Source organism: Myotis nattereri, assembly GCF_964212035.1.
Source record: "Myotis nattereri genome assembly, chromosome: 14".
In the NCBI taxonomy this organism is placed as follows: domain Eukaryota; kingdom Metazoa; phylum Chordata; class Mammalia; order Chiroptera; family Vespertilionidae; genus Myotis; species Myotis nattereri.
In genome coordinates, this window is record NC_138089.1 from 56,535,937 (window position 1) to 56,553,565 (window position 17,629).

The 17,629-nt window shown below is 57.7% G+C and overlaps 1 protein-coding gene across 2 annotated transcripts in view; it reads right to left on the bottom strand.

The window, feature by feature from the left end:
* Positions 1-313: 313 nt before the first annotated feature.
* Positions 314-17,629, bottom strand: part of PDZRN3 (PDZ domain containing ring finger 3) — a gene marked incomplete at its 5' end in the record, with an annotated part of 90,783 nt that continues 73,467 nt past the window's right edge. For both annotated transcript variants that reach the window (XM_081106409.1, XM_081106410.1), the window contains 7 exons: positions 314-2,663; positions 3,300-3,416; positions 4,531-4,632; positions 5,786-5,848; positions 7,352-7,450; positions 10,878-10,965; positions 11,343-11,590. In XM_081106409.1, coding sequence (XP_080962535.1) covers positions 1,203-2,663; positions 3,300-3,416; positions 4,531-4,632; positions 5,786-5,848; positions 7,352-7,450; positions 10,878-10,965; positions 11,343-11,590 — 2,178 coding nt within the window. In that variant the 3' untranslated portion in view covers positions 314-1,202. The remainder of the gene's footprint in view (positions 2,664-3,299; positions 3,417-4,530; positions 4,633-5,785; positions 5,849-7,351; positions 7,451-10,877; positions 10,966-11,342; positions 11,591-17,629) is intronic.

A 17,629-nucleotide genomic window follows, 5' to 3' on the forward strand; every position in this document is an offset into this window, starting at 1 on the left:
GACGCACCTTAGAAATGGGGAGGGGGGCCTCCTTGCCGCCGACGTGAATGACCACCGCCAGGCAGGGATGGTGGCAGTCCACCAGAGGTTTCATCGTGAGCACGACCCTGACCGCTAAACGCGTTCATAGTTATTCCTGTTTGTAGGAGATGGGGCCAGGTGGAGGCTTTCCACGAGACAGACTGCCGGCAAGCAGGGCTACACCGTGAGTTTGACCTTGGTTTTATATCGGCCTTTTGGTTCCAGGCAGAAGGAAGGGTTTAATGATCTGAGAAGCAGCAGGTAATACAATGAAGGGGAAAAAATCAACACTGCAAAGGGCTTTTATTTTAGAGGCACCACTTCAAAAATGAGAAATCACTTCAAAACATATCAAATAGAAAATAATTTATTTCAACTTCATTTTCCTTGATGTTGGTGAGTAGTAATCATGACTTTGTGAACTTGCCTGTAGAAAGAGTCTGTCCCTTCAAATCTACACAGAAAAAGGTCTGCGAGGAGAGCACTTAACAAGTCCACACACCGTCTCCATCCGCGACCCCTGTGGGCGCACATTCTCCCCACCGGCTGCAGTATTTGCAAACATGCTCTAATCTTCCACAAAGCGGCACAATACTTAGCTTTCTGCTTACACCTTTACGCTCGCTTGGGAACTTTAACCAGAAACATGTTTACAGTTGAAACATACGTTTAAACACGGCTGGTTTGGTTATGTGTAGTCAATCATGAACCGGTCTGGTGGTTTTGAGCTGAAGCCCTGACCTAAATAATATATTAATGGTCACTCATAGGAAACACGTTCAGGAAAGTAACATTATAAAATAGGGATCCATTAGAAATACATAATGGGAGTTGTATTTTCGGCAGGAAAGAAAGCACGTGTAACTTTTTCCGTATGAATATAGTTTAAAGACATTATCCTGTGAAAGTATGCTTAAAAAGATCTTTTTGAAATTTAAACACTTTACGTAAAAGGTAACAAAGTAAAAAAGTACCCTCGCTATCTGAGAAAGGCCCTGGTTGTCAATACTGCCTCCCAAGATAGTCCCGGGGGGCTTTTCTCCACTTAAAATAGAGCCCTGCCCCCGGAAGTGCAGAGTGGACTATAAACACGACCTTGTTATCTTACATACAGAGACTTGCCGCATTGAACGAGGCAGGGTTTTCTACCCCAACGGTAGTGCTGTCCATACACATGACGCTCAGACAGTAGTCACCGAGAGGAAGGAGTTGTACACTCTCGTGCCATCCGGGGACTTGGTGCCGTGGGTCAGGAGCTCCTGGATCGTCATCCAGTTATCCAGAATCTTCTTGTTCCTCCTCTTCATCATCTTCTTGTGGCTCAACTCAAGGATGCTCACCTCCCTCCTGTCCTCATCGGCGGGCTGCTCCCGGGGGCCGTCCAGCCGGCTCTGCAGCAGGAGCGCGCGCCGCCGCCTCTGCTCCCGGGCGCGCGCCACGTGCTGCTTGCGCTCCTCGCGGCTCCAGTAGCGGCCCAGCTTCATGTCGCTGGCGGCGTCGTCGTCCGTGGTGACCCCACTGCGCTCCTCGCGGATCCGCAGCGCGCGCTCCCGCAGCAGGCGGTCGCGCACTGGCCTCTTGGTGATGTAGCGAGAGCCATCGCTGCGCACCTTCACCTTCCACTCTGTGCGGGGCTCGGGCGGGCCGGCGGGGCCCAGGTCCTTGCACACCCCCAGCAGGCTCACCTGGCTGTGCGCGTACTCCACAGCCGACTTCTGCTGCACCAGCTGCATGTAGCTGCGGTAGCGCCGCGCGTGCGCCGGGATGTGGGCCAGCTTGTGGGGCGCGTGCGCCGGGGGTGCGGGGCTGGGGCCATCCCCTGGGCTGCGCTCAGGGCTCTGCGAGGCCCCATGCAGGTCTGCCTCCTCCGTGATGCAGAGTGGACTCTCTGGCGATGGCCCGCAGGCCCCTGTGGTCGCCTCGGCCCCTCTTCTCAAGGAGCTGTCGGGGGACATGTCCAGGGCGAGCGGGGTGCTCCGGCAGCTCTCCCCGGTGTTGTAGGCGCTTGAGCTGTCCTTGTCAGACTTCTCGGGGAGCTCGGTGATGTCGGAGAGCTCGTGACGGCGTCCGTCCGCCTCCGTGTCGCAGCCGCGGAAGCCACCGGGGTGCAGCGTCCAGGCCTCACGCAGCTGCCGAGCCCGGTGCGCGCGCACGACGCTCAGACATTCGAGCTCGATGCTGCGCAGCTCGGCGTTGAGCAGCTCCAGCTCCCTGTCCACGCTCTCGGGGGCGCCCCTGCCCGCGCCCCTGCCCGCGCCCCGCGCCGGGCACCGGAGCTCCAGCAGCTCCGCGTCCAGCAGCCCCAGCTCCCCGTCGGTGCTCTCGGGGGCGCCGCGCCCCGGGCACTTGAGCTCCAGCAGCTGGCGGAAGCTCTCACACTCCGCATCGTCTGCGTCTGCGCAGTCGGCCCAGAGCAAGGAGTCTCCGCTGAAGGGCAGGTCGCCGCTGCCCAGCGTGTCCTGGCTGCCCGTGCGTGTCCTCCGCCCGGCCAGCGCGGCCGCCTCGTCGCCGTTGTTCTCCTGCTCCGAGCTCTCGTCGTTGCGTGTGCTCTCGTCCGTGCGGCCCACGCCGCTGTCCTTCTCGTGCTGGTTGGACAGGATGGTGGCGGTGTCCGTGGTCCCCCCGTCTTCCTCATGCTTCTTCTGCACAAAACAAGAACCTCCGGTCACGGCGAGAGGCCTGGGTGCCGCCACCTGTGCCCTCTTCCTGCAGGACAAGGCTCTGCGGCGGGGGGGGGGGGGGGCCTCCACCACTCGGCACAGGTGAGGACTAAGACCGGGCCTGGGCATTAGCCAGACCCGCCTGGGTGACCACTGATGCCACCGGAAAAGTGAGGTGACCGTCGCCTGGCCTGGATGCATGACCCAGAGCACAGGGCCACCTCTAGCTCCCGGTCAGTGGGGCGTGGAGGACAGTGGTGGTGGCATAGATGGCACAGGGGCAGCTCAGGTTAAACGGGGAAGGGCTGCACTTTTGAAAACGTGACCATGTCTCTGCTCTACATCAACGCCGCCCCCACAGGTGTTTTCCCGGCCAACGTGGAAGGTCAGCGGCCCCTCCCCAGTTCTCTGAGTGCAGGGCAGCGCTTCCCTCCGGCCAGAAGGACTAGCATGGTGTTCCTGCTGCCTTCCAGATGGGGTCTCCCATGGTCCTTAGTTAAGCTTCTAAGGGAGACAGGAAGCGGTTTCCTGCAGCTGGGCTAGGCGGAGACGGCTGGGCGTGGCCTGGCGGGGGCTGGGCGTGGCCTGCCAAGGACAGCAAGGGCAGCGGGGCCTTACCTGCTGCAGCGCGCTGGCGGTGAACTGCATGGCCTGGTGGTGCTGCTCCTCCAGCATGTCCATGTGCAGGTCGTCCAGAAAGTCGTTCCGGTCGTCGTCCATCCAGCCCTCGTCCAGCTGGGGAAAAGCGGCAGCCAGCACACGCCTCAGAGGAGAGTGCTCTTGCCCTCACGTAACTCATTCATATTTTTAAAGAAAAGACATTTCCTCGGGGGAAAAACATTCCCAGGGCAGTCTGCCTGTTGTTTGCTATATTCCAGGAAACGCCCCGCCTCACCCCTTGTCTGGGGGGTGGGGGGTGGGTCCCCAGTGTCTGCCGTTTCATTTTGCAGGGTGGAACCCCTTCTCTCACATCAGCTACTTTCAGGCCGAGGTGCAGGGCCAGCTCCACACAAGCAGCAGGGCCCCCCTCTTTCTTGTCCAGGAAGAGCAGAGTCTTCAGGGGCCCTTGTTCGGCAGCCCATGTGCCCAACCTGGCCTTTTGTATTTGTTGTAATAAAAAGCCTGTTGACCAATGCGTCTCCCCCCCTCATTATTTTACATGTAGGCAGCCAAAGGAAGGCAAAGGACTTTAAGCATCACCTTCTCTGCTGACACCCTGGAGTCAGAGTTTATTCCAATTTGCTCATTCCCTAAAGAGGCCACATTAAGCCCCTTGGACAAGGAATCACCTTGGTGTGATGAGTCATTAAAAAATAAAATAAAATAGAAATTGTTCTGTTTAAGGCAGACATGATTTGATCAACGTACTAAAATCATTACAGTAGTCAAGCTAATTAACGTCACATCACAGTCCCTTTTTTGTGTGGTAAGAGCACCTGCAATCGACTCTCTCGGCCCGTTTCCAGGCGTCAGGGCAGTATCACAAATCCAGGCCCAGGCGGTGCTCCCCCTGCAGTTGTGAGTGAGACACAGCGCTAGGCTGGGAACTTGGTCAGGTCTCGACCTCTAACATCTTGAAGGTCGTGACCCTGGTGTTTTCCATTCCACGTTTTCCTCTTCTCCCTTTTCCAATCCCTGCGTTAAGGCGCCTGCCGGGCCCGCAGTGGAACTGCGGGGGTGGCTGCCAGCACCCTCCTTCAGCGGCGGACACGTCCAACAGATCCTGAACTCACAGTGAGACTACCTTTCCAGGGCATAGGGTCTTCACGCTCGGACCCGATACCGGGGCCGTGTTCTGCAGGGACCAGGACTCCGGGTTTAGAAATACAGGCCCAGGAAGTGGACTCACCTGGAGCTCAGGCCTCGCGATGAGCAAGGAGAAGTTCTTGTTTTCTTCACTGGTTAGAAGGGCCACAGCCTCTTCGTGGTTCCGTACCTCTATCCCGTTAATCTTAAAAAAAGAGAAAAGAAGGTGGCGGGTGAACAAACGCAGAAGTAGGTCACGCAGAATCACGCTGCACTGCTCCAGCTGTTACCCGTTTGGGGCGAGGACATGGAAGGTCCGCGGAGCTCGCAGAGAATGCACAATTGTCAGGGGGCCGTGCCGGGACGCATGCAGCGCTGGCCGGAGACGGAGCCCCAGTGTCCAAGGCCAGGGCACCGTGGAGGCCGTGTGAACGGAGTGTGTGAAGAGGAACAGGTGAGCAACTGACTCAGACGTGAGACTCAGGCAGGAGTACAAGGGAAGCATGAAGGGTTATTACAGGTGTTTTAGGGTAACACGGGAGAAGCAGCCGTGGCAGGTCTGATGGGAACATTATGGAAGCTGAGGGCAGAGAAGGAAATGGGATTGTAAAGGGGGTCTGGGTCCCAGCCTCAGGCAGGGCAGACGGTCAGTGGGAGGGGCTCTCTCACCATCACCCCTGGTCACCCTCCCGCAGGAGTTCGGCTTCTTGTCCTCAGAATTTGGGGCTCTGCTGGTCTGGAGGTGTCAGCCCCAGGGTGGGCGATTCCTCCAGGGGACATGGCTGGTCCCACTGAGCCTCCCACCAACTCCTTACGCCTGTGCCCAACAGGCCCGTGGAGGGCTGACTGGGGTGATGGATCTCGGTTACCAAGGAGAAATGGGGTGGCTGAGAGGAGGGGGCCATGCTAAGTGGCAGACGCTGTTGGAAGCCCACAGCAACCACAGGAAGGCTGAGCCATCCTGAAGGTCTGGGGGCACTCCACCAGATGGGGGTCCCTGAGCAGCCGAGGTTTGGGTTGAAGTCTTGGGTTGAAGGAATGTCGAATAAACAGTGGAAAATGACAAAATCACTCACGGTGAGGAATGTCACGACAGATCTAAGCACAGTAGCTCAGAGCACGAGGTGAGCTAGCTCCTGCCGGGGTGTGGGGCGCTGCCCTCTCGACGGGGTGCCCTGTCCCCACTGTCTCTGTCCTCACCACTCCCTGTGCACTTACTGTCCAGGGCTGGGCTTCACCCACTAAGTTAACGCGTCTGGCCCCCCACACCCCTGGTTTGTGGCCCTCATTCTTTAACCCTGAGCTGTCACTACAACCAGTTTGATCTTCACGGAAGGGCAGGGGCGAGGTCGACCTACCTGGATGATGCGGTCGCCTTCTCGGATGCGCCCGTCCTGGGCCGCGATGCTGTTGGGGTCGATCTGGAAAAAACAGTGACCATGTCAGCACCGGGCGGATAGTTCAACCCCCACGTACACAATGGCCCAAAGGCGGGCACTGACAAAGCCAGGCTCGTGCCTACACAGGACCCGCGTGATGCAAGGGAGCAAACATGGGTCGGTCCACGTCTCCAAGCACTTTCCAGGGCGTGTCCTTCGGTCCCTGCCTGGCAACCCTGTCCCACAGCCCCGTGTCCTGGCCCTGCCGGCCTTGGAGACGTGAGGCACAGCGGACTCCTGCTGCAGAGAAATGAAAATCACTATGGTGACTAGCAACCGTGCCTCGATTATTTTACCAAATGTTTCTAATAGATTTTGAAAAAATAACTTTAAAACTGAAGTGGTTTGGCTCAGTGAATAGAGCGTCGGCCTGTGGACTGAAGGGTCCCGGGTTCAATTCCAGTCAAGGGTGCATGCCCGGGTTGCAGGCTCCATCCCTGGTGGTGGTGGTGGGGGGGGGGCGGAGGGGGGCAGGGCGTGCAGGAGGCTGCTGATCAATGATTCTCTCTCATCATTGGTGTTTCTATCTCTCTCTCCAGCTCCCCTCCTCTCTGAAATCAATAAAAATATATTAACCCCCACAAAACAAAACAAAGTCTGAAGCATACTTGAGACACGAGGTCTGACTGGGAAAGAGACCCTGACGGCAGTGCCGATGGGCCCACTGGAGCGTGGTGGAGGGGGAACATGAACTCAGAGGGAAGGTTACTGAGCCGGACCGACACACCCACGCTCATGCCATCGAGACAAGTCCCGTTCCCGACAGAACGGTTTCCGTGCTTGCAGACGTGAGCTCCCGGCATCCGTGCTGGGGTCACTAGCTGTGCAGTCTTCTCTAGAACCGAGGTTGGCAAACTGCGGCTCGCGAGCCACATGAGGCTCTTTGGCCCCTTGAGTGTGGCTCTTCCTAAGCTTTAGGAGGACCCTAATTAAGGTAATAACAATGTACCTACCTATACAGTTTAAGATTAAAAAATCTGGCTCTCAAAAGAAATTTCAATCGTTGTCCTGTTGATATTTGGCTCTGTTGACTAATGCGTTTGCCGACCACTGCTCTAGAAGATCAAACAGCTTCTGCCTACCTGCTCTGAAGTCCATGCAACTTAATGACTCCGACAGCACACATTCCACCCAAAGGAAGGAGAGAGAGAGACAGAGAAACACGTGGCAGTGGGAGCGATCCCACCGGCCCAGAACACGAGACTGGAAATGAGCGTCGGCCGCTCCCTCGGGGTGGAGCACACACAACCATCTTATGGCCAGTCTGCAGGCTTCCCCGGGGCAATGTCACCGTCTGTGCCAACAGTCGAACATAACCCCAGGAAAGATGGGGCTCCATGGGGTGTGATGAAAGGGACAGAGAAGCGTGTCTGTGTCTTTCCAAGGGACTCAGTGAGGCAGAGTTAGGGCTGGTTACCACATGAAAGAAAGAGAAACCCCCTCTCTTGGTCCCGAGGTGGTGGCTGTGAAGAGCTGCCCTCCTACCTCGCTGATATAGATGCCCAGGTCGTCCTCGTCGTCCGTGCGGTAGCACACCGTGAGGCCCAGCTTGTCCTGGCTGTTGGCGCGGTACAGGTCCACCTCCTGCAGAGAGAGGCCCCGTGAGACCCCCGCCCGCGGGGCGGCCGCCGGGGCCTCAGGTGCTGTAGAAATAGTTCGTTTAAATGATGAACTGGTTTTCTTTGCAGCCGACTAGGAGAGGAGCTACCTTACCAAACCCAAAGCGATTATGGACTCAGGATCAATGCACACGGCATTTTTGACCTTTCAGTCAATAGAAAGTCATTTTGGAAATAGTTATTCTATTGATCCCCGCAAAGAAAAATTACCCATATTTCATTCAACATCAAGAGGTCGGGGGCTTTAAAAAGCATTCCTTCCACGTCTGCCACAAATAAGAATATTTCCACGTTCCCCACCATCCGGCCGTTTCACATCTCCATGCGTTTGGTTAGGTGACTGCAGGTTGTGTTGCCTTACTGTTCACAGGAACAGGACTTGCGAACAGATCACACGGAAAGTGATCCGAGAAAGGAGGGTAACGCGATCGCAGCAATGACTGCTCCCCACAGCAGCTGTCATAGTCATAGTCCGGAAATTACTTCCAGCCGCTAGTCCTGCAAATTCAATAAGGTGAGAGCCCGACTATGAGGCACCTGAGCACAGGGACGCAGCCGTAGCTGCCAGTTAGTCCTGCCGCAGAGCGAAGTCAGCTCTGGCGACTGTCAGGGCCCGGGAGGAAGTACGGGGCCCTGAGCGAGCTGACCGGCCTCGCTGCCCTCTCCTGGGTGCAGCCCGCAGCAGGCATGATTCTGCAGCCGCGGCCGCTGCCCATGGGAAGGGCTGCCTGGGGTGCTCTCCCTGCGGCAGGCCCCTGGTCTGGATTTAGTGTTATCTGCTCAACAATCCGAGAGGAGGGGCTCTGAGTTGGGGTCTCTGAGCCACTGTCTTTGGGGACAAATTCTTCCCTCCAGGCTCTTGGTGGAGGGGGGTGAGAAGGGTTCTGTCTTTGGGGTGAAGCTCAAAGCAGCTGTGTAGCAGCTACTTCCTAACCCTCCCTGGGAAAGGCAGGGTGCCCACTGCCATGGACGCCGTGAGGCAGAACATCAGGCACCGAGGTCCCGACGCTCTGTGTGCCAGGACCAGGGGTGGGCTGAGTGTGGCAGATGGTAAGGCTGGACCAGCGAGGGCCCCGTGAGAACTCACGTTTTATTGGGGCGTCATGGGAAACCATGACAAGTTCTATGAGCACCGCCACGACCTGACTATTCCCAGCGCCTCTGCCTTTCCGCTGCCCGGTGGAGTGTCATGTGGGGGAGAGTTGGGGCTGTGACGACCTCAGATCCCAGCTCTGCCTCTTTCTAGTGGCTTCCTCGGAGCTCATCACGGCGTCCCAGCCTGTGTCCTCACTGCGGTGCTGGCCGGGGGATGAAGGCGGCTATTGGACAATCTTTAACCAGACGCGGTATCTGGGGGCTCGGGGAAGTGACAATTCCCCGAAGTTATCGGGGGTTTTGCACATTCTCAACGTTTCCTTCTGACGGTGAGCATGGAGGGGGTCACACATCTGCCCGTGACGACGGAGGCACGCTTCCCAAGACCGTGAATCAAATGGGATGAATAATGCACGGCCCGCGCTGGGTTACAGCCCCGCCTCGGTCCTGTGGCTTATCGGTAGATGGATCCCTGGATAACAAGGAGCGGCTCCGCCTGACATTTCAGATGCGACTGAAACGCTAGTCCAATTAAGAGAGTGAAGAGGCCCCTCCCCCGCGGGAGCCACGCTCTCCGGGTCCGGTCCCCGTCAGGCACTTTCCTCCGAGGGCCCCAAGGACCGGGGTGACAGCTGATCTACCTGTAGGAAGGCGGGTCACAACTCTTCCCTATTGGTCCAGGACGCTGCTCTGCACGTTTCTTTAAATTATCTCAACACTTTCTCTCAGCAGGTGCTAGGTGGGATGTAGAGCTGCCTCTAAAAGGCTGCTTTTCCCTTCACCTTCCATTCACCTTCAACTGACCTTCCATTCACCTTCAACTGACCTTCCATTCACCTTCCATTCGGGATAGGGAACCACGGCCCTGACGCCTCCATTCAGCAAGTACTTGCTGGTGCCCATGCCAGGCCAGGGTGGCCCAGGCAGGAGGAGTGTGAGTGAGTCGAATCAGAGCCCAGCTCTCATGGGCATGGATTCTGGGGGAGCCAGAAGCAGGCAGGAGGTGGTGCTGTGGGGTCGGGGAAGGGGGCTTTGCATGGAGGGGTCGCCTCCTTGGGGACGTGCCGTGCAGGCTGTGCAGCAGCTGGGAGGGCTTGGGGCTGGTGGTGGTGCAAAGTCCCCCGGACACTGGGAGGGCCCTGAGAAGGTGACGGGGTGGGGTGGGGGGCACTCAGGGCTGACCAGGGAAGGATCTGGAGGAGCCCGTGCTGTGCCTGGGAGGCTGAGGCTGGGCATCCTGTGTCCCCCCAGGACACCCCAGTGCCCTGTCACCTACTCCAGGGACCCGTGAGGAGCGCCCCCCAGGCCTTGGGGGAAGCAGTGCCCCCTGGCTGCTGTCAGAATCACGTCAGCGGAGCCCAGGTGACTGGGGAAGAGTCACTGATACGCCAAATGGGGAATTAAAATAGATGAAGGACAAAGCCTCCTCAGACGCCTGCTTGCTCTCGGAATTGCCGACAGGACTGTCTAGAGCAGGTGTTCAGCCTGTGAAAACTTACGGGTGAGTTTGGCGCTCAACTCTGGGGTGTGCGCGAGCATCGCCCTTTTACCCGGAAGCGGTTTCCCAAGAGCAGGGACCTGACACTGACGTGAATGGGACATCCCGCCTGCTTTCTGAGAGAACACCGCCCTCCTGTGCGCCTGCCCCCAGGACGTCCCCACGCGCTCCGCACGGTTGTCCAGTGGGACCCCCGTGGGACTTGTTCCCGCTGGACGTCTGGACGTGGAGCAGGCTTTTCTCCCTCCACAACGGAGCCCGGCCACCAGGCCCCAGAGCAGCATTTACGTGTGTTTTTTAATTACTTGAAGTATGCAAAAGACAGGGCAGCCAGTCCTGCTCCGGGCGTCGTAAGTGACATAACCGACCCTCCTGGCTCTCGCGCACCCTCGGGCACTGCCATGAGCGCCTCCCTCGCCCCTTAGTCGCCACTCCTCACGCTCACGCTCGAGCACAGGTGACCGAGCGCAGGGGCCCGCCACGCCCCCCAACAGGGCTGCCCACCGACTCCCGGGCCAGAGGCTTTCCAACATGGATCTCGCAGAAATTCAGCAGATCCATAGCTCTGCCCTTATGTGTTATCGGAGGCCAAAGAGGACGGAAGATTCCAGACGCCGTGTAGTGCCAACTGGCCTCTGTGCTGCAGGTACTGAGAGGACCCCAGGCCCCGGGGTCTGCTTCTCAGATGCCTTTGGAACAGCGGGCGGTTGTTCTTTGGAAGGAAATTCGCCGGGAGCCCCGGTCTGTGCGTCTGGAGAACTGACTAGTGTTCCCGTGGCCCCCACACCAGCGCCCTCACCTCCAGCTCCAGCTCCTCCCTGTCCAGGTCCTGGTGGGCGCCGCCCAGGTAGTCGCTGGGGTCGTAGTACTCGTGGGCCGAGGGGTGCCTGCAAGGAGAGGAGCAGCTGTGAGGTGCCCTGTGGTCACTGGCCCACCGGCAGGCAGCAGGTCCGGCCCATCACCCACACCTCGCGCTGTTTCCCAGCTTGGGGGGCGCGTGGGTACGCCTGTGGGGCCCCTCACTTTGTGTCTATAAGAAGCACCACCCGCATCCCCTCCTGCCGCCACTTGCGGTGATTAAATCTTATCCCGAAACAACTTTTACGACATTAGTAAGTAATTTTGCTCTTAGGATATAATTTGAATAACTCTGCTCCAGGCTTATAATAAAGAAATTAATATGTCACAGGATTCAATTTATCGCCTCCATAAACAAGAGAGTGTAGCATGGGAACCCTGGAGGGAGGCACGGGGTGCGACTTACTCCTCGGGCAGGAGGTAGGGCCCCAGCGCGGGCGGGCTGGGCGGGGACAGCTTGGAGAGGGCCATGATGTGCTCGAAGGTGATGTCGGTCTGGGTGCCCGCGTCCACCAGCTGCACCTCCGACGGCGCCGGGAAGGCCCTGGTCCGGGGCGTCCGCCGTAGCACCTGCACCACGATCGGCTCCTTGGCCGTCCGGAACGCCTCCACGGCCTGGTCATGCGTCGCTCGGGATAAGTCTTTGCCGTTGACCTGTCGAAATATTGAGGGGGGACATGATGCTCAGTAAGCAGAACCTGAAAGACGGTTTTCAGGTGCAAGCGGCCAGCGGGAGGGCACGTGGGGATGTCGGGTCCCCCGGGCGCGCCCTCCATCTCAGGTCTCCGGGGAAGAAGGCCAGGTGGCAGGGGTGGTTGGCAGGTCTGCGGATGTGGCATCAACACCAGATCCCCAGCGGGACGCCCTGGCTTCCTTCTGGAATGTCTGTAACACCAGCGCGTCATCTCGCCCGAGAGAAGGGCCCGGCCGCAGGCTCAGCGCCGTCATCAGGAGTGACAGCGACTGGAATGAATCACGCTGTCACACGGTAATGGTGCGCGTTTCCCCAGCGTGTGCCAGGTGGCGTGACTGCTCCTTTCCTGCCAGTGACAGGGAGCTTCCTTTTGAAATGAATCCCTTTTGTTTCTCTTTAAAAGGCCAGTTGGAAATATGAAGGGACTCACAGGCCACAGGTGGATACGGCGGGTAACTCCAAGGAGCTCGGATGGCCGACACTTGGGAAGCCCAGCAGCCAGGGTAGTTGCTGGGTTTTTCCGAGTGTGTGCAGCCCTTGCATCTGCCCTTCTCGCCCCAGTCCTCACCGCCCTCCCCCAGAGCGTCCAGTAACCATAGGAGGCCGCCCGGTGGTTAGAACGTTGGTGCTGTGCCCTGGATTCTCTCCAGTGGCACCCTCAGAACTCACTCACCCCGGCTACGTCCAGAACAACTCACATGAGAGGACACACAGCCAGCACCGTTTCTAGAAAATGAAGTCGCTCCCAGCAACACGGAAGTCCAGCCACTTCCTCCCCCCCCTCGTACTGCCCACGGAAGAGGAACATGACATCATGTCCGTAGTTTGGTTACATCTAGTGACGGCACCACACGGACACCACCACCAGGCCCCGAACTACTTCCATATCTTCCCCGAGTGGCTGGTTTGCTTCTTCAAGGCAAGTATAGGATCGTGGTATAGGGACCGTGCTGTGGAATAGCTACCTCCCCAAGTCCCCCGCTTCTCAAACCTTCCCTGCGGAGAAACTGGCAAATTCATGTCGCTCCCACGGCAATTTAATCCTGAGTTTAAACCCCTTAGATGCACACTACCTTCTCCCAGTAGGCATGCCGTTAGTGTGTACTCATAAGTGCCAGGACGAACACCGACCCATTTCCTGTCTGGCATTCACATCTCCCCCCTCAGTATCTCCGACTTCAAGGCACACACAGTAGGTCCCTCCTCCATGGGACAGACAACTTCTGCTTCTCTTGGTCCGAGCAGAACCGACCACGGATACTGTTTCTGCAGCTCCTTCCCTACTTTTCCCTAAGCCCTGTCAGCCCCCTCCGGGACAAGAACTCCGAGGCGGGGCCGCCTTGTAAACAGCCTGGGGTTGAGGAACGAGGAGCAGACGCCGGGTTCGTCCCCTGTAACGAAGCCCAGATGAACCAGGCCGGCGGCATCATGGATGATTCGGATTCAGTCTATTTAGGTAATTTCCTTACGTCACAAGGGAGTTACTCGGGCCACACGAAGGCTCAGGGCACCAGTGAATAGGGGAATGGCGGGGCCACCGCCTCTCAAGGCCTCCACCCTGGAGGGTGGGAACATGGGGCTTAGCACACAACGGTCTTCGCCGCTCCTCCTTGGAGAAAAGAATGAAAGGACGCAAAGGAATTCTTCCTAGCTTTCTGAACCAGCGGACCATCCCGACCCCGTCCCTGCTGAATAGGGCTGAACCCTTTAGCTGGATCCTCAGAGTCCCCGTTCTGGCCACTGTGCCTGAAGGAGCAATGTCACAGCTGGAGGCCACACACCCGTTCACCTCACACATTCCGATAAGCCCCTCCACACACAGGGGACCCCCTCCTTCCTCCCGGCTCGGGTGGCTGCACAGGGACCACCTCTGGGATCGGGCCATGGCCGGCACCCTCATGGGGGCTTTGGGCAATGTAACTGTCCTCTCTCTGTCTCCCTGTCTCACCGACAACATGAATGTCACTGAAGGGTTGGGGGTTTTATGAGGCTTCATGGGATAATCTGGGTATAACGTCTAAGGCAGCAGTTCTCAACCTGTGGGTCGCGACCCCTTTGGTGGTCGAACGACCCTTTCACAGGGGTCGCCTAAGACCATCCTGCATATCAGATATTTACATTATAACATTCGTAACAGTAGCAACATGACAGTTATGAAGTAGCAACGAAAATCATTTTATGGTTGGGTCACAACATGAGGAACTGTATTTAAAGGGCCAGGAGGTTGAGAACCGCTAGTCTAAGGGATAGTATTTACTAAGAAACCAGGGGGCCGCTGGGGACCCATTACCAGGATAGTCACCTTTTCCCAGGAGACAATCATCTATAAATCAAAGGAGCAAAAGGCAGCCTCGTCCAGGGGCCTGAATAGCTTCTGTACAGGGAGAAGCTCCCTCCCTGCCCACCTCGCGTCCCCGGCCACCGACACCCACATTAATGCCTCCAGTCCTCGACTTTCTAGGGACTCGTTAGGGGCGCAACAGATAAATGGCACCGGACTCGCCGCTTGCCGCACAAGCTCTTGACAAGGCGTCTCGGGATCATTACGTTCTCCTAACAGCCGATGAGATGAGGCGGCAGTCACTAACCCAGACGATCCATTCTTGCAGCCAAATTTGTTTTGAATTACCTTGTGCACATAACACTTATTACACTGTCATCTCGGAATCGCATCCCTGGGAGCCTGGGCGAGGTGATGACTCACGCCGCCAGCCAACCGAGAACGACAGCCCCTACGCCCGGGAGGAGCACTGCGGCCTCGTTAGGGGGCGGCGGGCGGTCAGGTGCAATACCGCCCAGTGGAGCGGACGGCTTTTACAACAGTTTACGCGGCTCTACGGCCTAGTAAGTGGAACGTTTTGGAACAAGAAATGCTGATTGCCAAGTTCATCTTTATTATAAATTAAATGCTTAAGTAATTCACCGCAGGCTCTGGTATGCAGGTGCAATTACGGTGGAAATCCAATCAGCCTGTCTCTGGGCTCACATCACAGCTGCAAATACGACCTGACACTAAGGGACTCCAGTGTCCTTTAGCGGAAGGCCTCCCGAGACGAGACGAGACCAGACGACCGTGCTGAGGGCGTGGGGCGATTCCTTCATGGTCCCACTGACACCCGGGTCACGTGCCCGCTGCCCCTTCCCACGTGCTGAGGACTAACGCGGAGCTGGGGGCTTGCCCATTTGGGGGTACATTTTACTGACAGCCCACCTGTCCACCTGTCTGTCTCGCTCCCAGAAGCACCTGCTGTGGTTCCTGAGACGTGTCCCCTCTGGCGTGCCCCGCGGGAGAGCTCCTCAGGCAGAAGTGAGGCCGCAGCGCGTGCGAGGCACGTCCGAAGCGGTCAGACGGCAGGCACGGTGGGCAGCATTTCACTACAACAGCCAGACCGCGCCCCCGTGCACTCGTTGGGACACCAGCCGAGCCCGAGCCCAGACACAGGCTCCACTCTCACAGGCTCCACTCTCACTGTCTCCCGACAAAGCCCACGGGGAGAGGCCCTCACACACCCGGCTCACCTTTCCAAACAGGAGCCGCAACCTTGCGAAGGTCTCCAGGGCCGGAGTGCAAGCAGGGCAGGGTATGTGTAAATATGGTATTTGGGAAGGACGGTCTACTCTCTCCAAATTAAAAAATCAGTGTCTTTTTATGGGAAGACATTGGTTTCTGAGGACCCGCGCCCCGGGGTCACCATCTATTTCTATCTCACGTGCTAATGACCCAGGGTAAGTGCTAATGCAATTTCAAATCCAGCCTATTGTCAATTACGCCCCTGGATAAAACCCAACTTTTATGGGGTTCATTTAATTAAATACAGGGGCAGTGATCTCATTCTGTAAAATATCACACCTATGTTTCCAAACTAATTAAAACGTAGATTCCATTGGAAGCAAGAGATGACAATAAACCATACACTGAAAAGTAAAAGGTTTCAAGGCCTGATCTAGCTGGGGTTGCACAGATTCTTGGAGTGATATCACCCCTGTGGTGACATAGGTAGTTACAGGACGGGGCACCACGGGGAGATGCCTGGAACTCGGGGTGAGCCCGGGTGCCCCCTGCACCGACAGCGGCACTGGACAGGTGAGAGAAGTTCTGACCTAGACTGCCCCTCCCCCGGCGAGATGTACCGCGGGGGCCAGGCGTCCCCTGAGCCTCCGGTTCCTCCTTTGGGGAAAGAGAACCCGGGGGACAACCAGCACCCCCAGTAGTGAGGGTCACTTGGTGGGAGCCCCCACTTGGATTTCAAGCCACAGGGAGTCCGTGGGCTCAGCCACTGGGAATCTGACTGAGGAGAAGGTGAAGGGACCTGCAGTGACCACACGGGGACCTGGCAGACGGGGCGCACGCCCGCAGCGCCAGGCAGCACCCGAACCCGAGGCTCTGCTCACCTGCAGAGCCAGGTGGGGTGAACTCTCACCAGGGCCCTCGGTGGGTGCAGACCTGCCTGGTTCAGAGCCTCAAACGAGCCAGCCGTTTGGAGGCCCCGACCCCGGTGGGTCCTGCCCGCAGGGAGCCGAGGCCCAGCGCCACCTGTTCCGGGGAGCGCCCTGGTCCCCTTTGAACAGAAAGGCTGCTGAGCACTCGAGACCCAGGAATAAGATAGGACACTCTTGTCAGAAAAAACCACTGATCCTTTCTGGCCTCAGTTTCCTCATCTGTAAATTGGGGGCGCACTCCAGACACTGAAGATGGATGGTGACTTTTAACGTAGGAATGTCACCGCGTGGTTCCCAGGACCTTTCACCCGCTATGGAGACCCGGGTTAAAGCATCTCGACTTCAGTTTCTGGCCCTGTTTAGTCACATGAGAGCATCACATCGGGCAGTGGGTCCTGCAGACACGCCCCTCCCCCCTCAGTCTCAGCCTCTAGCCACCTGGAGACACTTTGTTTCTGTACCTGAGCGCGTGCCAGCGCGCTGGGCCACAGAACACCCCGGCGGAAGGCTGGCCAGCGCCCAATTCTGAACGCTCTCGCTGCCGGACTGTCAGGGGGGCTCAGGGAGGAAGCTAAAGGGACTGCTTTGCTGTCGGCAGGGGCCCGGGAATGAGCGGGTGGGCTCCAGTCCCCGTGACGGAGAAGGACCGGCAGCGTTTCCTACGATGATTTATGAGACGTGGGTAGGATTTGCTAGAAACCAACCAGAAGCCGGTCCTCTGGGAAGGAATTAATGGGCCAAACACTTGATAATGCAATTAGAAGATGAGGAGAGGTAGGGGTTTCCCGAGGGGATGGCGGGGCGCGGGGTGGGGTGGGGGTTCTGGTTATGTCACCCCTAAGGCCGGGTCAAGAACACAGCCCGGTTCTGAAAGAGCGAGGTTCCGAGGGGAGAGGGCTGACCTGGTGCTATTTGTGTCCGATGCTTCCGGAGATGGGCCGCGGGGGGATGGGCACTGGGGGCTGTGTTTCAGCTAAACACGTGGGTCTGAGACAAGGTACGAGGTCCCTGGCGGCAAAACCATACTTAACAAGTCAAGTCAGATCCAGCCTTACATCCCATCCTATCAGAAAACAGCTGCGAAAGGCGACAGCCACGTAACACTTTTAGAACAAATCACGGCCGAGAGCGTATGTCCTCCCACTAGGGGCACACCCCGTGAGAAAGGACGGATATCGCGCTCCAGTCAGTGACAGGATCCGGGTCCATGGGAGACGTCACGAAGAGAAGGCAAACACAAGCCACACACGGGGAGGGAATGCTGGCCTCTCAGATCTGCCGGACGACGAGAGTCCAGGCTGGAGCTTGTAGGGTCCTGCCACCAAGAGAAGGAGATGAAAACCCCAACGGAGAACCGGCGGAGCCTGAACAGGTGCGGCCCCACCCAGAGTGGCCGACGTACGCTCGGACATGAACAGGCACCTTCATCAGCAGTCGGGGCAAAGCCAGTGTAACCGGCGTGAGCCGCCTCTGCCGAGTCACTACGTTGGAGAAGTGAAGAGCAGGACAATTCCAAGTGTCGGCAGGATGCGCAGCCACCAGAACGGCTCGGCCAGGGC